The 24552-nt window shown below is 34.0% G+C and overlaps 2 protein-coding genes and 1 long non-coding RNA gene across 4 annotated transcripts in view; 2 read left to right on the forward strand and 1 right to left on the reverse strand.

The window, feature by feature from the left end:
- Positions 1-609: 609 nt before the first annotated feature.
- On the reverse strand, positions 610-11258 carry LOC128184579 (N-acetylneuraminate lyase-like). The gene is made up of 10 exons (XM_052854118.1): positions 11196-11258; positions 9410-9477; positions 9174-9244; positions 8755-8842; positions 8466-8520; positions 7660-7735; positions 7450-7542; positions 5194-5333; positions 4445-4616; positions 610-913 (listed from the first exon to the last, which is right to left on the reverse strand). The coding sequence occupies exons 1-10, from the start codon at positions 11202-11204 to the stop codon at positions 738-740; spliced, it is 948 nt and encodes a 315-aa protein (XP_052710078.1). The 5' UTR covers positions 11205-11258; the 3' UTR covers positions 610-737.
- Positions 11259-11507: 249 nt separating this feature from the next.
- The window catches only part of LOC128184406 (DNA polymerase theta-like), a 29998-nt gene continuing 16953 nt past the window's right edge, over positions 11508-24552 (forward strand). Inside the window, exons 1-11 of one of the 2 annotated variants that reach the window (XM_052853858.1) lie at positions 11508-11739; positions 11845-11963; positions 13491-13620; positions 14029-14547; positions 14860-14985; positions 15822-15976; positions 21541-21697; positions 21943-22075; positions 22511-22878; positions 23353-23499; positions 24283-24495. In XM_052853858.1, the coding sequence (XP_052709818.1) occupies positions 11946-11963; positions 13491-13620; positions 14029-14547; positions 14860-14985; positions 15822-15976; positions 21541-21697; positions 21943-22075; positions 22511-22878; positions 23353-23499; positions 24283-24495 (1966 nt within the window). In that variant the 5' untranslated portion in view covers positions 11508-11739; positions 11845-11945. The remainder of the gene's footprint in view (positions 11740-11844; positions 11964-13490; positions 13621-14028; positions 14548-14859; positions 14986-15821; positions 15977-21540; positions 21698-21942; positions 22076-22510; positions 22879-23352; positions 23500-24282; positions 24496-24552) is intronic. The other variant, XM_052853859.1, reaches the window with a different exon arrangement.
- Positions 16122-21511, forward strand: LOC128184407 (uncharacterized). The gene is made up of 3 exons (XR_008243728.1): positions 16122-16386; positions 17287-17338; positions 17994-21511. It is a non-coding gene; the product is annotated as an uncharacterized LOC128184407 (long non-coding RNA).

Raw genomic sequence — 24552 nt, forward strand, 5'->3', positions numbered from 1 at the left:
ATATCATTTAGTAGATAGCTGTGTATAACCCGTTCAGATTTTAACTTCGGCTCGCACATGAAGGTTGGTAGTATTCATGTGATAGAATGTTTAAGTAAAATTCACAACTTTTCAAAAATGGCATATTACGTTTGAACTATATCTTCGATTCAACCCTTCTATTAATTAATGAGCTCGTCCGCCAACTGAATCGTCAACGGCGTTGCGCATTCAGTTAATCACATAACCCATTCCACAAATCGCTACAACTATTGACTCCGAGCAAGAATATTTTGATAAATCTATTGTTTATTTTCTTTATAGAATTTGGATTATACATAAATGGCTTAAAAAGATTTAATGCGTGTTTTTTATAAATAATGTATATTTACTGAACCAAATGAAAACTTTCTGCACTCTTCTCTTAAGCATCAACTCAATACATGTAGATGTGTTATACGCGTGCTTTCCTGTTTGAGACTTTGGCTGACAGTAAACTAATAGACGGGGTCACATGACCTTGAAAGCACTTTAACCAAATTGTGAAATGCTTACAACTGTCGACACCAACAAGGAAAAATAGACGCCTAACAAATTCCTGCTTCCGAATAAGCAATCAAGTAAAAACAATTGAATTGAATATTTAATGATAATATGGATATGGTCACCTGTTTCATTCACACGTTCCTTCAGAGTATAAAAGGAAAAAGTGTATACAGAAATCTTTTCTAAAATAATTGCCATCGTATGGTTGCTTTTTACAACAAGTTTGCTGGGTCCCAGTTCTTAAATCCAACCAAATCTATGTCTCTGTGGAAATCAATCAACTCGTCGACCGTCATCGGCCTCATTGGATGACGCGGTGGCCCGAGGTCAAGGCCGACTAGCGCCATCATCGGCTTCACGGCCGCCACATTACCACCCAGAGAATGACCTAAACAAGTTAAAGTTCAGTTTATTCACTCAGACCAAATAATTTGGTACAAGAGGAACATATATATAATACATACAAATACAAATCGTCAGAGGTACAGACAAACAGGTACATTTTCATACAGGGAAAAAATATGAATAAAAAAGAACAGACTATAGAATCACTACTTATGTTAGATTTTAGTATAAAGGATCATCATAGGAAAACAACTAAGAGGAGCAGACAGCATCAACAAATTTTGAAATAAATACACATGATTTTCTTAGCGATTTACAATTGCAATAAGTCATGAGTTCAGAAAACTTAAAAAAATTTGGTTTTTTCCAATATTTTGTGTCTATGTATTTTTCCTTATTTCTTCTAGTGCCGAACATTCTAAAATATAATGAAATTCATCACCAATGAGACCTTTATTACACAAAAGACATAACCTCTCATTCAAAGGAATGTTATACCATCTGCCTGTCTCTACAGGAAAACGATGGTTTGATGTACGAAATTTAATGAATTTTTTTCTTAGTTTTACAGGTAAAATATCAAGATACTTCTCAAAGCCAAAATATGGTTTTAAAATTTTATACACTTGACCTCTGGAAGAAAAATTTATATCATTTGACCATATTTGCATAAATTGGTCTTTTAATCTTTGGTTTACAGTAGCAGATAACCATTCTATATTGACAAAATTATGGTTCTGCCAGACATATTGTAGCCCGCACATGTTCAAAATTCTTTGAATACAATCAATCCATGGGCTTTTACAATCGCTATTAAAATGTTGTGAAAATAAATATCTGTACACTGTATATACAATTTTGTTCTCAGGGCTTATTAGCATTTTCCCCCAATATGTAATTATTCTTGTATAAACATTAATATACAGCGGGTAGCGCCCTGTTTCTCCATATATCATAAAATTCGGTGTTGTGCTTCTTAAATTAAGTAGTGTTTTTAAAAATTTCAGATGTACACGTTCAATAATATCTAGATTTTCAAAGCCCCAAATTTCGCAGCCGTACAATAAAACTGGTAAAACAACCTTATCAAACAAATCAAATTGACAATTTACTGGTAAATTAAAATTTCTAATTTTTCTTATAACACCATACATAGCCTTTTGAGCCTGTTCACACAAATGCTTTTTTGCTTTAATAAATGAACCAGTTCTTGACAGAACGATACCCAGGTATTTGAATTCTTTAACATTTTCAATAACTTCTCCTTTATAATAACAAAGCTTTTTCGATGTTGGACCTTTGGAGAAAACCATTTTTTTTGTTTTATTAACATTGACATTAAGTTTCCATTGAGTACAATAACTATAAAATTCGTTGAGGGCGTTTTGGAGGTCTTCTGTCGATTCCGCCATTATGACGGTATCGTCAGCGTAAAATAAAATAAGTAGTTTCAAATGTAAAAATAACTCATTTTCGATTTCATTACTAATGCTTTGTAAACCAACAATATTTTTTTCCAAAAGAAAGTTTTCTAAGTCATTAATGTACAAACAGAACACCTTTTAATAAGCTTGTTAGTTATCAAATGGCCACCACATTACTATCCAGAGATTGAACATCGTCATCTTTACAACGTCAAGGCTTTGTGATTATGGAACTCCACACATAACTCCTGTGTTTGGAATTCCGTAATCACAAAGCATTGACGTTGTGAAGATGGAACATCGTGTACTTTGTTAAACTGTCAAACATTTCAAACAATTTCCAGTAGTTCCTGCCAGTATGGCTATAATTACTAGTACTTTAAAACAAACTAGGGAATCGCTGCCATTAGTGGGCCTTTTTTAACAACAAACAAAGATGCTGATGATTTAACTACCTCGAATGTGGAAGGATTCAATCAAGGAATACGTGGAAGCGATGTTTTACCGTGCCATAACCTGATTAATAACGTAAATAAACAAGTTTGAGGAAGTTTGGTAATTCACAAATTATCAATCAGATCTAAATTAAATCTTGCAATACCATTTGTTTAGCTATAAATTAATTTTTATTCATTAAAAATCCATATATTTTTATCTACTTTTTGAAATAGAACATTTTCCAATATCTATATAGCATTGTATAGAACATAGTATACTTCCAAAGGAGGTCAATACAAAACAAGTATGGCCACGACTTTCTGATCCATCCAGCTTCCTCAAGCTTCAGTTCATTTCAATTAATATTCAAAGGAATACGCAAGATTGTGTTATCCATATAAGAACACCTGCTGCCGAAGTATGGGCTGGTTGCACACAGATAGACATAGAAAAATTGGAAAAGGTTCAATTAAATGCCGCAAGAATAGTAACTGGGCTCACAAATTGTGCTTCAAGAAACTCAATTTATTTTGAAACAGGTTGGGAACCTTTGGAACACAGAAGAAATAGAGCTAAATTAATAACTATGTACAAAATGCACAATAACTTAGTACCTACTTACATACAAAACATTGTACCATATACAAGAGGCAGTGTTTCAAGGTACACAACTAGAAACTCTCTTGATTATTCTGTTCCAAAATTTAGATTAGAACTATTTAATAAATCATTTATTCCTGATACTGTCAGAAGATGGAATGCCCTAAGTCTTAATACAAGGGAGGCAACCTCTATTAAAATATTTAAAAAATGTTTATACAATGATACGGTAAAGCCTCAGAAACATCTTTCATTTGGAAAAGGATTTTTAAACATAACACATACACGTTTGAGACACAACTGTATTTTAAATTCTGACTTATTCCGCTGTAACTTAATAGCCAGTCCAAACTGTTCGTGTGGCTTATCGGAAGATGCATACCATTTGCTTTTTGTCTGTAAAAAGTATACAAGAGCTCGGAATTCTCTAATAAATAAGCTATTGACATTACGTTATGCACACATTATAGATGCACATTTATTGTTATGGGGGGATGATTCGTTGACATATATACAAAACACTGAAATTTTCAAGACGGTACAAATTGTTTTGAGTGAATGTGGTCGTTTTTTAAAAAATGTCTGAATTTATAAGGTGATATTATATATGCAGTAGATTGTTTATTCATGTATATTTATGTGCATTCATCTCTAACGTTATTACTGGCAATATTTATAAAATTTCATTACTAGGAGAAGACTATCTAAGTTTTAGAACTTGTGTCTTATCCTTTTGATTTATTCAATAAAATGTGTTCAATTCAATTCACCTGATGACGACTTGTCATTAGAAGTTTGGTAAAATTAGGTAAAGACAGCAAAAAACAAGATACGTCAATTAATAAAGACAAAAACCATCCTATTTCACCACGTGCCGATTACTTCAATCTGGATACTTTTACGCTAATGACTTTTGGCGACAACAATATATAAAACAATATGTTTAGCTGAGGTGTGTCAAAATCATAATAGTCCCACTACTTGCATGAACAATTTGCAAATTAGTGTTATAACATATACAAACTATTTTTCATCATGCAACTGATTTAACGTAAATTGTTATTAAAATCTGTTTTCATCAAAATATATTTTGAAGATTAAGTATTTCTCACCATGCTTAACCATTAATCTCAGGACTTTCTGCGCTCGAATTTGTTCTTCCCTTGCCTTTTCCATCTCTCCATCACTCAGATGTTGCAGCAGTCTATGGAAGACCTGTGGCATGAAGTTGTACAGGGTTCCTACAGCGCCATGTGCCCCCATCACCAAGTTACCCATCAGTTGCTGGGGAAAGAAGTTTTTGTTCAAAATAAAATTGGCTTTATTCCCTTCTGATGCAGTGTGAATTAACTGTATAATTAAAAGTGATTTTGATTTTAATAACTAAATCGTTAATGTCGGAATTGCTTTTTATTAAGTTTGGAACAGCATTTACTTTTATGAGCTGTCCTACCATGCATTAGTTTTCTAATTGCGATTAATGATTTTGAATTTGATTTGTATCACGATTTGACCGCAGTGTATTTAAATATATACTTGGTTAAATAGTATATTAATTATTTAAGAATAATTTTGAATGGCCGTGTATTTGAACAAACATCTAGATTGATGATAAATGCCTAAGCACCCTTTATATTTTAAAGAAAGAATTCAAAAATAGTCTTTGACATTAGATGAAAAAATGACAAAAACAAACCGTCAACCATCTCAAAAATCCATAAAACGAAATACAAATTCAAAGCATAGCAACATGGATCCCAAATAGATAGAGGTAGGATCAGGTGCCAATGAGGAGTGAGCATCCTCTGCTGACCGGTCACACCCGCCGTGTTCTCCTTGTTTCTTTAACATATATATTTACCTCATCGCAACCACACAGAATGTTGAATTTTCCCGCGAACAGACAGCCAATCAAATCCCCTAGATCTTTTGAAGCAAACTTTAAGCCAATCAAATTCGGAATTTTTTTCTTGGCCGTGATCAGGAAATCCTCCATCTTCACTTGATATATAAAAACATAAAAATATCATACAGTTTTTTTAAATATTCAAACAATAATAAAGTTATTCTTTAATTATTATGAACGAACTACCATCAACGATATACCGGGTACTTATAATCAGATCTTGTGACCGTTTAGAACAAAAAACCAAACATTTTGATATTGTGTGTTTCAGGTGAAAACTTTGGGGGGAAAGGCTATATTCACAGATTCTGAAAATCTACGATATGTGTACAAGTACAAATAAATAATGTTTAACCAAAAGTATGCAATCAAGCAGTGTATAGTCGGAAAGTAAAGAAGGTAGCTACATGTAGCTTGCGTAAATGCGCATGGTCACGGTTTTTTTTTTAATTTTACCTTTCTATTTCTGATATGTGGAATACTTAATTAACTAACTAAATGTATTTCCAATGGTCAGCCGCAATAACAACGTCCGTACGTATAAGCAAAAACGGAAATCGTTATTCTTTTAATTAATCTAAATTGATCAGCACGCATTAGTATAGAGTCAAGTGTCAATTGTCTACACCTACTTATCTGTTCTCAATATTATCTTTAATATCTTTATTCCGTTATATTGCTACTATGTTTTATCAGTCTTATACAAACATGACCAGTACAGTGTACGTGGGAAACATAAACAAACCGGGAGGGGGGGGGGGGTGAAAACGGAACCGCGTTACCTGTGTTGTTATATCTAGTTCTGTACTTATATATGTTTGCAAATTCTCAGTTACATGTACATATTAAAATTACAATGTTATATTGTAATAGCTAAACAGTTTGTACATATGTCACTGAATTTTTATTTGTGGACAAGACTTATATAATTATATATCTAGGCAGTGTCTGCAGTCCAATCCAATCCATTAATTTATGTTTTTCAAATAGTAAAATTTTGTTTAAGAAAATATTAAGTGCCAATTGATAGCCATGAACTGAATTACATATTATTGAAATAATTAATACGAGTACTATTTATATAATAGTGTTGTGTTGTGCATGTACTATGCCTAAATAGTAGTCAGGGTTTGATACATAGTGCACGAGCCGGAGGCGAGTGCACTATGTATCAAACCCTGACTACTATTTAGGCATAGTACATGCACAACACAACACTATTGTTATTATTATGCCGACTGTTGAATATACTGACGTGCTTTGCTATATTTAAGTAGCTGTGGCGTTCGAGTGTTGAAAAGTCCCTATAAATTATCACTGGAAAAGCAAGCTTTTTGTTTTTTTTCTTCAAATTAATCAATTGATTTGATTGTTTATTTAATCAACAAGTTGTTGTACAATAAAAAGTCAACAAAGGTTTATGTTCTTTTCAAGAAAACGTCTCGCTTGGCCTTACCGAGAAAATTCGAAATGTTTACCAGACGAAATCTCAATGAATGAACGCGTTAGGCTTCCAGTTTGAATGATTTTAGCGTCGTGAGTTCGAATCCCGCTGTCGGCGCTTGAAAGATTTTAGTTGAAAACATTTACCGTGCTCTATTCCGGCATAGTATGCTTACGCTATATAAATCCTTTAATACTATGCGTAAATAGATGAGTATTGAATATATAGTGACAAACTGACAGAAGGCATAATAATTTATCATAATGCTATTGTAAAAGACGTTACTTTATAGTGTATATTTTAAATTCTGAATAATATAATCATAGAACAAATGTATTTGTGTAATCTTAAGAAACCATTTTGGCTAAATAAATGTGTGAACTGGACTGCGTTCAAGATCGTAGCAGCTAGCCTAGCCGCTAGGTCGTAGATATCTAGGTTTATTGAACGGACCGCTCGGTTAGCCGCTAAGTCTCAGATTTTAAGTCAAATAAGTAAATATTCAACTAAAGACTAATTATATCGACATAATTTGTTAATTTCAAGCGGAAATATACATGTTGATATTCAATTTAACTTGAACAATGAACAAATTAACACGAAGTAAATAGATTTCATGTTTGTTAAAAAATGATAACTAAGGTGGCCATCTTGAATTTAATGCTTAGCGTAAAATATTCAGGCTACGAATATCTACGTAGCGGCTAGGCTAGCATACCGTTCAACTACGTAACAACTACGATCTTGAACGCAGCCCTGGCACTTACGCTCGACTCCCGTCATAGCCGGAAGATGGTAGTAGTAGAAAGGTAAGCTGGGAGCCGCATCAGCGACCATCTTACAGTGATCTACCAGGCTCTCTGTTTAACAATTTAAAAAAGTAAATCAATTTATCGCAAAAATCGTTGATGTTGTCTTATGTATTAATTTAAACATTTAATTTTGCATTCCGCGGAAAAGGGAACGTTGAAACTCACCTATACTGTTTGGTTTGAAAAATAAAGGCGGGAGGCAGGCAATAGCGTCGGCCCGGATGTGGACAGCGTGTTTCGCCTTCAATTAACAGAGCAAACAGACTTACGACACATTTCTCGTTATTCTTTTATTTACTCCATTTTTTTTCAATTTTATTTGAAAATCTGAACAATTTTAGTACACACCGTACACTAATTAAGAATTCATTAGGTTTATATATATATAATATAAATATTATTTATTAGGTTCGTTACTGACTGTTTACAGAAATTTGTGGGGTCGGTAAAGTCCATAGAAGGCGAGGCGGAGCCGAGCCTTCTATGGACTTTACCGACACCACAAATTTCTGTAAACAGTCAGTAACAAACCTAATAAGTGTTTTGTTTTGTCACGGACCTACAGTTTGATATGTAAACAAACAAAAGATAATATATAACGATTAAATTCATAGCTTAATTCTCTAATTTTTTACTTTCCTCGTCAGTTGTTTGTGCAAACCTCGATTATAGGATCATAATCATAATATTACGTCACGGGCAAAGGGGGATCACTCTAAATATTTTGGGGCTTAAAAATAAAGGTATGGTTGAACGTTTGTGTAAAAAATCAGCTCAAATAACGTTACGTCCGCCATGTTGCCGTTTAAATTTTGACGCTTGCCCTGTAAAGAAATTTATGAGGCAACCACGTGACGCGATTCATCCAATGACGTCGAGACATTCTAATCCGAGGCAAAACAAAAATAAATAATGTATTATGTATAATAATATTTATAAAAATAATATAGGTAGATTAAAAGATTTCTTACCAACTCTATGCTCTCCCGTACATTCAACCCACTAACATTCACCACGACCTTTAATCTGTAATAATCGATTTAACCTTTTCACTACAACATATTAATAGTGATCCAAAAACACTATATACGGTATTCAACATCGAAATACAGAGACCATTAAGATACAATCTTTGATAAGAAATGATTTCTTTGAAAAGCTTTTTCGATATTTCATTATTTTGCTTTTTAAAAACTTTAACAATGTTTGGTTGGTTTTCCTCTAAGTTTCTGACATTGTTACTATTTTTATCCGTCACACCTGCCCGATGCTGTGAAGATCCATTTCTCTGCCACGAGCTTCCTCTCTTCCTTCGTCATTGATTTACCCTCGCCCGTCGTCCCATTCACTGGGTACAAAGTATAAAAAGTTTCTTATTTTAAACTTTACATCAGACACACTATAAATATGAATAGTTTATCAATTAAGCACTTCATTCCTATCCAAAATATCGCCGAGCAGTTTTTTCTTTTGTTTGTTTTGTTTGTTTTTTCGTTTCTCGTTTGTTGTTTGTTTGGACATTTTTTGTGTAATTACCGTGATTGCCTTTAAGTCATAACCATTTTCAGATGATTGGAATGAAAAATATATAACTCATGCATTCTGGTATATCACAAGCAGAGCACATGTAGTGTTAAAAGTCTTATTGCAATGAGACATCTGATATTGTATCACCTTACCAAACACAGCTTTGATGTTGTTTTTCAGTAGAAATTCGCAGTATTCGTCGATTTTTGACAAATTCAGTTCCCTGGCAGAAAACACAGGTAGTCAAACATTCTTTGATCAACATTTTCTTTGCATCACTTACATTATCTTTTTATCAACAAATAATATATACGTATAAACAAACTGCACGTCGAAAACGTGTATTCTTTACATGTAATTTACAATGTTGTGATTTTGGATCATTTACCCATCTTCGTGAAATGGTGTGAACACTGCTGGTACCAGACCTTCCAGCCAAAACTGGTTGTAAGATTTCTAAAGTTGAAATAAGAAATGTCTTAAAATTCTGCATACCGGTATTTATTTCATAGATTACCATTAAGGTGCTATTACACTCTCTCTCTAATTTTTTGGGGGGTTGGTTTTCTTTTTTAAATTACATCATGATGTCTATATACAGCATGTTATTTGTAATCGTTAACATGCAAAGAGTGCATCTGTTTATATCTGGCACCTTACCTTTCTATAACCATATCTGAACGTACCGTTCAGCTTTTATATTGGGACGTTTCAGAGTTGGCACCTTACATTTTAGCTCACCTGAGCTGAAACATATATTGAGTTTTTCGAATCACATTTTGTCCGGTGTTCGTCTGTCTGTTTGTATTCATTTTATGTTTTAAACCACTGTGCCATTAAACATTGCACATAAAAAAAATTTGTAGAGTTTGTTCATATAGAGAGACATGCTCTTTTCCTATGGGATTTAATTTAGAATGATTGAAAATGTGTGTGTTGGTTAAAACAATATCTTCTTAAAATTCATTTGGCAAGAAAAATTAAAAGTAGTATGGAAGCAATCTCAGGAAGTGTAGGTTCAAGATTTCAAGTGTATTCCGACGGTGAGATTTGCGGAACAATTAGGGATCAAATTTATATTAAACATATTAAACATAAGAATATATGGGGGAGGGGTCTTTAAAATACTGCTTCGCAAGAATTACAGTGCTTTGATCTATGGTATAACTATGCAAGCATACTGATTAAATATTGATTCTCAATTATTTGTTCAAAATATGACTTCAAGGCGATGTTTGTGCCCAAGAAGGGGTTAGAGGTTTGATATAAAAATACATATTGAAAGTTTTTTAAATCTTCTTAAGACCTGCGTTGCTACAATATGTGGTATACTTAGTAACTATGCAAATATCCCGATACATTGTTAGTACCGTGACCTCTGGGCTTAAGCTTGAGTCCCAATAATGGGGTTAAAGTTTAATTTAATTTAATTTAAAGGAGTATACTCAAATTAAAAGTTTAGATTTCAAATTTGCCAAACCATTGCCCAAAACCAATAGTGGGATCTCTGAAAATATTCTCTTCAAGAACTGCAATGCTATAATCTGTGATATAATTTTATTTCAAAGCATCTTGATAAAGTTGGGATTGTGCCTTGTTTAAACAATGATTGCAAAATAACATTTGGGCGAAAAAAGGGCTGATATTATCAATGTTACCCTCAACCCCACTCAGCATTATTTTGTAAAATAAAATATTGTATCAAAACATTCTGATCTATGTATTGTTTAAACTACGATAATAGAAAAACACCATGGTCCAAAAGCAGCTCAATGTTTAACATAATAAGAGTATACGGGAAAATGATAATCTGATTGAACATTTACTAAATTATCCAAATATTTGTGTATAAGACTTCAGAAAGTTGCTTTTATTAGAGTTATATGAAATTTCTGCTCGGGCGAGTGATGTGACCATTTACTAAATTATCCAAATATTTTTGTTTAAGATTTCAGAGAGTTGCTTTTATAAGAGTATATGGAATTTTTTGCTCGGGTGAGCGATGTAGCCCATGGGCCTCTTGTTTGTGATTAATCTATTCTTCAAATATTTATTACATAAATCATTCGCATCCATTTCTATAATCGCTATTTAATAAAGAAAAAAGATATACCATAATTTAGTTTTGTGACCGGCTCGTTTGCATATTTTAATCCTGTTTATAATGGCATTACCTGGCTCATGATTCTTCCTATAATATCAGCTGTCTACACGCGGCTGTCCTTATCATCGAAAACTGCGTACATGTATGAATTCATATAATGGCAGCACGAAGATCGTTTATCTCTTCGCGTATATTAAGGTATTATAATAAAAAGTATATATATTTGAAATATAAAAAAGTTGTAACATTATTTTTTATCAAATAGAAAATAGGCCTACTATCAGACATCATTCACCATTCTACCATCGGAGCGAACATAGAAAGTAGCGAATTGACCTAACACCGTCAAGCGCAAAATTGACATAGATTTCATTCGGAAGCGGAATATACAAATCACAGTATAATCATGAATTATGGAATAATATAACAGAATGGCTGTTGAAATAATTACCTTCGGTTAACACGATTAATACTGGACGATTTTAGTGAACAAAGAAATCATGTAATCGTTTGACAGGGTCGTGTAGGATAGCTTCTGTGACAAATTTCACAAAATCCGCGATCGGAAGATGCACAATGTGCACACCTCAGACTCGAAGACTTTCCAATGACACGTAAGTTGCAAATGAGGCCAATATTTAAAATATTGCTGCCAATAGTGGTATCTAGACAAAGAATTCATTTCTGTTTGTGTGGTTGACTTTATTTATTTTTTTTAGGTGGGTTTTGAGAGTTTTGAAAATGAAGCATGACCATGTGGCATAATTAAAGACACCTCATTGAATATATTACAAAGGATGAAACATCTTGTCTGGTAGACATGACTAGTAAAAGTAAGGTACGTGTTGACAAGTAACCAACTAAGGACCATGCAGTTGTCCAATGTTGTTGTCTTAAATTTTGGACTTAGGCAGTAAGTATTTCAATTGCAGTGTACTTTGTCCTAATTAACATATCCCCAAGTTATGAGCCAGTCCTATGATATCATGGTAGTTAAATAATTTTGTCAAAATATATATCAATGCGAAATTTCCAGAAACTAATGTTATTGTGAGTTTCCTCTATTATATACCTCTGTGAGGTTCAGTGTGTCTCTGTTTACTATGTCTAAAAATATCCCAACGTCAAATGTCAATATCAGCACGTGCTACTATACGTAAACAGAAATTCCGCGTTACCATAGAACCCGTGATATGATAGGAAACATAATACCCAAACTCCATCACCGTAAGCAGATAACACCCCACATTTCTCTGTAAATTATTTTTTGTGGTTTTTATCATTTGCAATCACTAAATTTAACCTGAAACATTATAACCTGTAAAATTCTTAACAAAATATTATTATCATAATTATTCAAAAATTGAGCCCACTAAATACAACTTTTATCACACATGCGTGCAAATCATATCTAATGGAACTAACTCCGTCACCCACATGCTCTATGATATGCCAGGGAATGAAGACACATTAACAATTTAGTTTACCTTCAATTTAATTTGTGTCTAGGCCAAATTATAATAAGTAAAAATAGTGCATACAATTTAAATGGTATCTAATTTCATCGAAATGAAATGATCGCCAGAATAAAAAGTGGGTCCTCGTAATGTTCAACAATCACAATGACCTTTTCAGAATGCATGGATGCCGTTTGATTACTGTCCTTGCATATTTCAAATATTTCATATGATATGATATCATTAATGAATACGGTATATTAATGGTTAAATGTATATTATTTTTTTATCACATTTTTCTATAAATATTTTATAGCATATTCTAAATAGTGACATATTGTATATATCTATACACAGTATAAGGCCAAAATTATGGCATGAGCGATTTGACGTTATTAACAAGTGTAGCGCATAAACGATATTGCGGACTGAAAAAATGTATTAATCAAATATGCATTACATGAGAAATGTTTTATCTTAACCTCTCTAAAAATGACTGACCGCTGTAAATGATCGAATGAGCCCCCATGTCAGATATTGGATGAGGTCTGACTAGTTTGTTCATCTCAGGCAAGTCCCAATTATAAGCTGGATGGACCTGAGATATTGAAGATATAAAGTCTCTTGTCCAAATAAATTTTTAATTTTGGCATCATTGTTTGTTTTTTCTATCCTCTTGCCTGGAGATCAAAATCATACCATCACAATTAAATCACAAGAGATCCTATATTTATTAAGTTACATTTTCATGTACAAATCCCTTAAGATACCACTAAAACTTTTATTTTTCTAATATTAGTTCACTGTATATGTCTATGCTACATTCTTTTAAAGATTTGTATGAGATGGAAAAAAAAATCCCCCAACATGAATACTTGTCACACAGTTGCAAGCCAAATTTACTACAGTTTCAGAATGGGGGTATGGAATTGGACGCCTCCTTCTCCTCTTCATTTTGTACTGAGTTGGATGCCCAGATGCTTGTTGCTATGGAAACAATGGAGAAACAACCAAGGTCACAAAAGAGTCTACCTAAAGGTATGGATGTGTATTGAGTTTTGACATTTGACACCGCTGGGGTAAGAAAATGAATAGAGCAAGAATAATAAGTTTAAATTGCTCATTAATAAGCTTAATCATAATGGCAATAAATGTTTACTGGTAATAAATTCAACATAAACAGGTAGAAAAAAGAAACACATGAGAAAGATATTACACAGTAGTAAACATGTTAAAGTCAATTTATGTCATATCAAACGTTATAGCACCAAGTTTAAACATAAAAGATATCTGATAGAAGAAACATTGTGTGGAACTTCTTTCTTACATTAAAACACCTTTGTAATAAAGATGTGAAAGTTTTAACTGTACATGATGTAACTATTCAGGCCCTAATTAACTAAACCACTCCACAGTGAGTTGTAATGATACATGTATGTATTGTAGGAACCAAGAAAAAGTCTCCTGTACTGACCTCTACCCCGCAGTGTGTGACCCCGTTACCAAGGCGACAAGCTCAGCTGATGAAGTCACTGTTCACACTGCAGAGTCCATTAAATGACAGTTTGTTTTCTCCATTTTCTTCACAAACAACAGATAATGTTAAAGAGGGGGAACAGTTGACCCCCTCAAGTGCCATGAATGGAAAACCCTGCAGAAAACGTACAAGGAAAGTTCTGAATGAAATTATCAACGAGAAGGAGAGAATAGATGAAAACAGTGAGTGTACCAAGAAGAAGCTTTTGAGTGGCTGCTCAACAGAAGGTCAGAGGTCAAGAATTGAGAAACAAAATGGGATTGAATCTGATATGGAGGGTCAGAGGTCAGTAGCTGAGAAACAGGGTGTGATTGGATCTGATGTTGAGGATCAGAGGTCAGGGGCAGCAAACAGAATAGATGGGACTGATGATGCAGAGCAGAAAATGCTCAGTGAAGACAATGGCCTAACGGAAAATGGAATAATTGGTGAGATTGTAAGATATGTGAGAGAATAAGATCTACAATAGAAGAGTAAACAATTATATTTGTACCTCTAACTATCAAACAGAATTAGGTAGACAACACATATCAATATGAAATAGTAATATATCTAATGAAATAGACATTACATATTGTAATTTACTAGCTTCATAGAATGTTATTAATTGTACATATTGTAGAAGTAGTGAATGATTGGTTTATGTATTGCATTGTCAAGTAATGATAACAGATCAAGACATAAGTAAGGTTATGGCCACTGTTTGATGTTCATGTAGAGAAAAATGTTTATGAATACAGATGGAGACAAGTTATTGCTGAAGAACTGGGGTCTCCCTGAGCCAGTGATGAAGCAGTACTCAGACAAGGGGATCACATCCATGTTTGAATGGCAAGCGGAGTGTTTGTGTCTGCCAGGGGTTCTAGGTAAGTGTCAGATTTGGAATGTTTTATGAAGAGAATTCGGAATTTTTTTTAATTGAAAACACAATGTCATGTGGAAATTGGTATATTTGTACGATGATATAAAGAGCTTCGTTTTACAAAAGAACTAACAAAAAAGTCTCATGGAATGCTCTTTTACATGAATAAAATCTATTTTTTTAAAAATCCATTAATTTACAATTATTTTGATTTCTTAAATTATACTTTAATTACAGTCTTTAAATTGAAACATTGATTAGTTTGTGATGAATACATATAATAAGCATTGATATAGTCGTAAGTCATTTTTTTAAAATGCAGTTTAGGTTCATAGAACAAAAAGAGAGGTAATACATGTATCTTATCTTTGCATTTCCACTTTCACTCAGAATATTCTCAATCTGGTCCCACTATCAGCAACTTTCCTTATCTAAATTATCATCATCAAAGATGAAGTTTAAGGACTCAAGTGTTGTTGATGATAGATGGAACCATATCAAGATTGTCCAAGTTGCGTAGTGGACAATGCACTCGCTTTTCACTGCTGCGACCCGAGTTTGATCCCCATGATCGACAGTGGTTGTATGTAATAGGGTATGGCGATCACCTGCTGGGACGTGGGTTCTCTCCGGGTATTTCGGCTTCTTCCCACATCAGTGACCACTAGCGCTAACATCCGTGCCAACGAGAGATATTCATATATGTTGTAGAACTTGTTTATCAATTGTTGTAAATTAAATAAATAAAGTTCAGTTCAGTTCATCAAGACTAGTATAATTATACAATAGACTGCTCATCCCTATCACAGTTACATAGCCTGAAGATTTTTATTTACACAGATGGAGGGAACTTGGTGTACTCAGCCCCAACCAGCGCCGGTAAAACCATGGTGGCTGAACTCCTGGTGTTGAAAAGAGTTCTAGAGACCAAGAAGAAAGCCATCATTATCCTGCCCTTTGTGTCGGTGGCCAGAGAGAAGATGTTCTACTTACAGGTAAATGTCAGGTACAAAGTAGCAATAGGTAATTCTGATTTCTTCTTCTATCTTATTTTGAATCAACGCAGGACAGATAAGGCAACACATCGTTTTGATATGCTAATGAAGGGATAATGAGTTATGATGTCATAATATACGCCCCGCCTCTGTATTACCATATATAGAATATATACCGAAAACAGCAGTTTAAGCATAAAAAACAGCTGATTTAATACTTCATAAGCAAAATATAACTACGAATCACTCATGTGTGTTTTTATAAGTTTACAACAATCAGAATATACGAAGAATTTCCATAACGCATCTGTCGTATGGGTGTGAATCTGCGTCCCAAAAGCGTTCGTCAGACGATGTAAACACGTGTAGCTGGTATTCCCGATGATGGCGATCTTTTGATGATTTATCAGGTATGTAGATTAGATATACAGTGTATTTGTAATATACCAGATAGCTCAATAACTATTTTATTGTGATTTTATACTGTTGATGCATTTCTGATCGACTTAATGTGTTGTTTCGTTCAAAACATGAGGAGAGACTGCATTGTTTACATTTAGGCCTATACAATGTACATTGTACATGTAGCTTTATTGACAGTCCGTTAAAGTGTTGATCATTTTCACCAATTGACACGAATCAGTTCATAGTACTTGTACTGACAATATTTAGCTTTACACAGCTGTTTGTTTTTATTTCAATTTGTAAGTAAACAATTAATACAAAGACTGTGTGAAAACAGCTGATTTGATTTGCTGAAAATCAGTACAGTGCAGGCTAAAAGATGCCGATTTCATTTTCTGGAAATTGATGAACAGCTGATCAATAACACCTTTCTACTGTGTTCAAAATTCTTCCATGACAGTTCATTTATATTGTTTACACATTCATCCAGTTGATATAATAAGATGTTAATGCACATTAATTCTTAATTATTACTAGTTTGTTTTTAGAACTCAGTATATTACTACCATAACACTGTTTGAAATCATGTCACCTGGGTTCATACTTATGATGCTGTACTATTGGTAATAAAAAAACCCAAATAATAATATAAACAAATGACTGCATGTCTCCATCTGATTTTCTCTAAATGAGGAATCTACATTCATGGTCATATATGGTATTGTTTATGTAGAATGTGCATATGTAACTTTCAAATAAAATTTGAAGTGTTGGTCATTTTACCCATCCATGCATAATATATATGTAGACCTTTCACAAAAATGTTCAAATTACTGTTGACATGTCCTTATATGCATGTAAATTAAATTGTATGACTTCTCATAATTATATTTTGTTATTTGCAGAGTAATTTGAAAAGTGTCACACTGATTTGAAAAAAAAAGGCTGGAAGAAAATGTAAGTAAATAACATACATGTATAAGTTCAATAATTTATCATTGAAATAATGACCAATCTGATTATTCTATGAGACAATTCAATTAGAAAAAGTATTTTCAAGTACGAATGGTTTCATTTAATGTTTTAAAATGATTGATATAAACCCATGTTATTTATAAATCTACAATTTTGAATATTGCTCATCAACAAATCAACAATACATGGTATGTTTTAATTCACACTGACTGCACAAGCATTATATAATATCAATCAATCAAATCAGTTGTGTGTGTGTGTGAGAGAGAGAGAGAGAGAGAGAGAGAGAGAGAGAGAGAGAGAGAGAGAGAGAGAGAGAGAGAGAGAGAGAGAGAGAGAGAGAGAGAGAGAGAGAGGTGTGCATTTTTAAGGTCAGGCCGGGTAAAATAAAGGGGTGCAATTAAACTAATATCATGCACATATCAGGGGTGAGGATGCGAATAATTTCAAATCGATCAAACTGAAAAGCTGTATTTGAATTTGTGCAAAATTAAATGCACATCTAAACATAATGAAATGTTTATTAAGATAAATAAATTCCATTGACTATCAAATTGTAGAAAATCCTCCATTTCAGTCTTTCAGCCATTTTGATAACAAGTTAAACTTACTGAAATATATATAATTTTCATTTTAGCTGGTACCTGCTTTGTCTTGAGATTTACATAAATGATGTTCTTATTGGTGATCATTTACCCGCACCCTTATCCTGGTGTCATATACAAGATGAAATGATGGAAAGAAAAACCTGAACTTTAGAAACAGGAAGACTGTGTTTTTGAAGAGAGAAGAGGACCAGAACTAAGAAGTCATACAATAAACACATTGACATCATAAAAAGAAATTGCAATTTTGAGTTTGCATGCATATGTCAGGTTTAAATGTTGTCACAGAATTTTTTTCAGAAAGTCCCTTTATCTTCTTGAATTACATGTAATAAAACAAATGAACCAAATATAATTGTTTCTATATATATAATTTTGTTTGAGAAGTGGAAAGGGGATGGTATGTAAATGGGCAGGAGAGAGAGTCTCTCACATAGGAGAATTCAGACTTATTTAAATTCAATATATTGATGTGAACCAAAAATGGCTTTTGATCGCCTTGTTGCAGGATTTACACACTCTCTTTCCTTTCTCGGTAATGAGAAATGAGCATTTAGAATTTATTTTGTGAATGAATAGATATGCTAACCCTCCCCCCTCTCCTTAATCTTAATCATTCTGCATGTGTTGAATAAAAATAAATGTCAATTTTAATGAGTGTTTAAATTACAAGTGTAACATGTGTAATACAAAGGTGAATACTGTTGATTGCTTATGGGGGATGGGAAAAGGCCTCATACATGGGCAGATCTACATGTATAGTCCCCGTGGCAAATTCTATTTTAATTCACAATTTACATAGTAAAACACCATGGTACCTGGCCCCTGGCAAACAGAATAAAGTTACCCCTTTGAACCCCCTCCCCAGAATAATATTATCAGACCCAAGCAGTGCTATAGAATATGCAGTCATTGGGCAAAGGCTGCACATAAATAATGAAAAAAATACTCCATATCTTATTTTTTAATATATATTATGAGAACAATTTAGTTAGTTTATTAATATCAATGGCTTCATTTGTCTCTGTTGACATCTAATCCCTCAAATAATTGTGTACAGTTAGCTCTTATATATTTTTCTCCCATTACTAAAAAAATATTAAGAAACCAATAACTCCGCGAATGCGGTTAAGCAAGAGAACTGATACACAACGGTTTTTTGTTTACATCCATGACACAACAGAGGAAATGCGGACGATTCATCGTAACCATCTTGTCTCTTGTAAAATAAATAAAACAGAAGCACTATGTTTAAATAACCATTTACATATCGTACTGTTGAAACATATCCTAAAATTAATTCGGATTATGTGATAAAATGACATCGCGTCTATATCAAAAGAGTTATCGCTCAAAGAGTTACCTCCCCTTTTGAGATCACTTGTGCATTTGAAATGTGTATTGATTTGAGAGGACTTCTAGATTGAGAAATTAAATGCAAAAGTTCAAGTGCAAGACGGCTATAGATATTATTAAACTTGGTATGATTTTCTTCCCTTTTACAAGTTCTTTATAAAAACTGATGCTCATTTGTTGAGAGATGAAGGTTTACTTTGTAATTGTAATGAAAATGTACAAAAATGCACTATTTTAGGAACAAGTAGCCAGTTTTTAAAGAAATTTACATAACTAATAAACTTTACAACTGAATGAGCATTGATTTCTATGATGTATGGATAATTTTGAATATGTTGCCATATTACTTACTCTTAAATTTCTTTGCCTTGCCCTTGAACTTTTTGTCTCATTTTAGCATTGACCACTTTTGTCTAAAAGACGCCCACGTGACCCTAAAAAGTCACGTGACCGACAAATTTAGACATGGTCAAGTAAAGGAGACCCATATCTTTACAATAACACCCAAAATAGTTTAGAACTATTCATTATGCAGAAATGAATAGACAAAAGCAAAACGACCTCCTTTTACTGCTGTTTAAAAGCAAAATGTTGCCTTAACTGTCCTGTGAAAATTGTACTGTCAGACTCTGTAGGGTCTTCAATTATTACATTTAGATTATACATGTACCTGGTACACTGATTTGCGATTTACATCACGTTGATAATTTGTTTCATTGTAATTCAATTTGACCAATTAGTTAGAGAATCCGAAATTTTTACTACATCACCTTGTTTGGTTAGGATTAAATTCAATTACTTGTATAGTAAAATAGTACAACACATAAAAACATGAATTCATTATTGTAGGGTTATATATAAAAAGTATGTAAATAATAATTGTTTATCAATAAGACCCATTGAATTATTATACCCCCCGCAAACAAAGTTTGGGGGGGTATATAGGAATTACCTTGTCTGTCCGTCTGTCTGTGCAATCGTGTCCGGTCCATATCTTTCTTATGGAGAAACATTGGAAGTTCTTACTTCACACAAAGATTGCTTATGACCTCAGGGTGTGTCATGACCTTGACCCAAAGTCATTCGGGCAAGGTCAAGGTCACTGGCAGAAAAAAGGCAAAATTCGTGTCCGGTCCATATCTTTCTTATGGAGAAACATTGGAGGTTCTTACTTCACACAAAGATTGCTTATGACCTAAGGGTGTGTCATGACCTTGACCTAAGGTCATTCAGGCAAGGTCAAGGTCACTGGCAGAAAAAAGGCAAAATTTGTGTCCGGTCCATATCTTTCTTATAGAGAAACATTGACATTGGAAGTTTTTTACTTCACACAAATATTGCTTATGACCGTAAGGGTGTGTAATGACCTTGACCCAAGGTCATTTGGGCAAGGTCAAGGTCACTGGCAGAAAAAAATCCAAAATTCGTGTCCGGTCCATATCTTTCTTATGGAGAAATATTGAATGTTCCTACTTCACACAAATATTGCTTATGACGTAAGGGTGTGTCATGACCTTGACCCAAGGTCAATTGAGGAAGTTCAAGGTCATTGTTTCGAAAATGCTAAATTTTGTCTGTGTCATTTCTTGTATTAATGGAAATATTAGAAGCTAAAATTTGACACAAAGCTTGCTCTTCTCGGGCCACATATTTTTCATCCCCGTCTCTCTGAAATGGCCTGCCCCAATGAAATTTTTATTTGGAAAAAAAAATGTTTGGAAAAAAAAATTCGCAAAAAATCGGGCTCAATATACCAATAATTCAAAATGTTTAAATATTAAATGGCTGCTTGACAGGTGGATTTCATTTGATTCGAGTTTGATTTGAGTCATGGTTGTTAAAGGAAGGATGCAATTGTCCTCATGCATTAACAGTTAACTTAAAATAAAATGGAATTAAAGGATAGAAATTGGTTTGTTAACTCCTATTAGCATAAACAGTTTTAAAAAATAGAGCAGTTGTTATTTATAGAAAATGGTCAGTGAAATAGATTCATCCAATATTTTCTATAATAGCAAAAATACACGCGTTATGATTTTTTTCTTAGCGGGGGGTATCAATTGTGAGCTTGCTCACAGTACCTCTAGTTGATTTTACGTCTACATTATAATAAAATACTAAGTAAAATTAAGTCCATACTTTCATGTTTCATTTCATCTTCTAAATGTGTACTCAGTATTGCAGAAACAAGTACAATCCTACCTGTATAGATTTTGCTTTTAGCAACTTTACCAGGAAGTGGGCGTGTCAGTGAGTGGGTTTATGGGTAGCTACTCCCCGCCCGGAGGACTCAGTCAGGTGGACGTTGCAGTCTGTACCATTGAGAAAGGAAATGGACTGATCAACCGACTCATGGAGGAAAACAGGCTAGATCAGCTAGGTGGAGCCCTTTTTTAGTGTTTTATTTAATTATATCAATCTGTGTTATTTTGAAATTTTAATTTTGATAAAGTAGAGCATTGGATTATATTGCTTATGTTTTTTACCTGCAGATAGTGTTGTAGTGAATTAGTTAAAAGAAACTGTTGGATTATAATGCTGATGATGCTACAAGTAAATCTGCTGCTATTGTAGTGGATTAGTTTCAAGAAACTGTTAGATAATAATGTTGTTGCTATTTTACAGGTATTGTGGTGATAGATGAGCTTCACTTGGTCGGGGACCAGCACAGGGGGTACCTGCTGGAACTAATGCTGACCAAAATCAGGTTCCTCAGTCAGAGGATGAAAAAACCAGACCCCCAGAACATGGAGTCCAGGTAGTCTATTTCAATGTTTATTGGTAAATAAGATAGTCACTGGTAACTTATCAAGTAATCTCTGTGAAGCAGGAAAAAATCTTTTTTTTTAAAGTAGATCACATTTATTAGAGGTTTTTTTGGAAATGAGTGCAGAGCTTGTGAACTTTTAATACCCTTTTGGTTTTATCAGGAATAAAGTTCCAAAAACAAAACCAGCAAAATAAACATGCATGAGCCGAACATTTTGTTTTTGGTTTATTTACAATTTCATAATAATAATAATTATTGTATCTATTGTATCTGTCATTGCTTTAATTTATATTCAAATCATTATCCATTAATTACGTACATGTAAATATGTGCTTATACATTGTTATAAACGTACTGTTCCTAGACAAATACATGTATTGTTTATCTTATTCATCTGTGCTTACATTTCTACGATTCCTCCAGTTCAACAGAGGGGATTCAGATCATAGGGATGAGTGCCACCTTACCTAACCTTGACCTTTTGGCCCGCTGGCTAGATGCCACCCTCTACCGCACGGACTACCGTCCTGTCCCTCTCACCGAGTGTGTCAAGCTCGGGGCAGACATCTTTGATTCTCGCCTCCAGAAGATTCGCGAGGTTGACCTTAGCGTGACCTTCAAGGGGGATACGGACCATGTGGTACCCCTCTGTTTAGAGACCCTCAGGGATGGTCACTCGGTCCTCATATTTTGTCCGACCAAGAACTGGTGCGAGAAATTGGCGGAGACCATTGCCAGGGAGTTTTATGGGATCCTGAAGAAAGCGCCTGTTGATATGCAGGCCAATCAAGGTAGCAATAGTTTAGGCCTACATTTTATATATAGGGGCTGTCAATATGTTAACATATTTTCTTGTTCAATTTTTTGTAGTGAAAGTATTATGACTAGTATGCAACATAGAGTTCATTTACTCTTAAGAAAAAATAAGGGAGTTGCTGTACTAATAAAACTTAAATATCAACTTAAATATCAACTTCTTTTGTTATAAATACAAAATACCGGTACATGATTTTACTTGTACAATATATGGGAAGGCACCAGTAGTATTCCAGTGTTGTATAATTTTAGGCTGCCAAATTGCTTAATGCTTGAAATATGCATTTTCTCGTAATATATTAAAAGATGAGTCTAGTTAATGGGCTTATTGGACAGAATTACAGAGTGGACAGTATAACAAGACAGTAGAGCTCTTTTTCTGGATTTAAAGGGCAGGGCAGACAAAATAACAAAAGAAATGGTACATTTTATTCATTCTTGTTACAAAGGTTCTGGAGGGAATCCACCTTCTCCTTGTTTACCGCTGAGCCGGGCCTCCCTCCAAGAAGTGGTGGAGCAGTTAAGGAGGACCCCAGTGGGGATAGACTCTACCCTGGGGAAGACCATCCCTTATGGTGTGGCATATCACCACGCAGGTAAAGTATCAATATTATTGTGTAATGATAGTTAAGGACGGTGGGGATAGACTCTACCCTGGGGAAGACTGTCCCTTACGGTGTGGCATATCACCATGCAGGTAAAGTTTTAACATATTAAATGTGTAATGATAGTTATGAAGACTCCGGTGGGGCTAGACTCTACCCTGGGGAAGACCATTCCTTATGGTGTGGCATATCACCAAATTCACCATGCAGGTAAGTATCAGCATAAATTTATAATGAGAGTTAAGGAGGACCCCAGTGGGGCTAGACTCTACCCTGCGGAAGACTGTCCATACGTTGTAGCTCATCACCACACAGGTAAAGTGTCAACATAAATGTATAATCATAGATAAGGATATGAAACCTAGTTATTGAAGAAATTGAATTTACTATATGGTAATATTCTTCATCGCTTGTTTTTGTAAGTTACAGGTGTGCATATTTATGTTTCTGTTAACGTTTGGATGATATACATTGTGTGTGTATTCAGATTCTGCTAAATTAAGTAAAGAAATTTTTATTAACCAAGATACCATTCTTAGAGAAACATTTATTACATTGTACCTATGTATGCTACTTTGTTTGAGTTTATTCAAATAAAAAACGCATGAAAACATCAAATTGAATGTTAACAGAATTTGTAACCAGTTTCTCCCTCTTTCTGGTTAAAGGTTTGATGAGGGGATATGTTGGAAAAGTTAGAAATGAATGAATTGCAAAAATATTATGTAAATAACACACATGTTAGCTATTGGAACTAGCTCCTCCCACTTCCAGGTTTGACCTTTGACGAGAGGGACATTTTGGAGGGAGCTTTCAGGCAAGGTGCAGTCAAGGTCCTTATAGCGACCTCGACCCTGTCCTCTGGGGTCAATCTCCCCGCACGACGGGTCATCATCAGGACACCGCTGTTTCATGGTAAAACCATCGACTTCCTGACCTACAAACAGATGATTGGAAGGGCAGGGAGAAAGGGCGTTGATACCCAGGGTAAGAAAATCATATTACAATCTGATTTTGTTTAGTTATAATGTTGTGAAAGTAGAT

This window comes from Crassostrea angulata, chromosome 5 (assembly GCF_025612915.1).
Source record: "Crassostrea angulata isolate pt1a10 chromosome 5, ASM2561291v2, whole genome shotgun sequence".
NCBI classification, from domain to species: domain Eukaryota; kingdom Metazoa; phylum Mollusca; class Bivalvia; order Ostreida; family Ostreidae; genus Magallana; species Magallana angulata.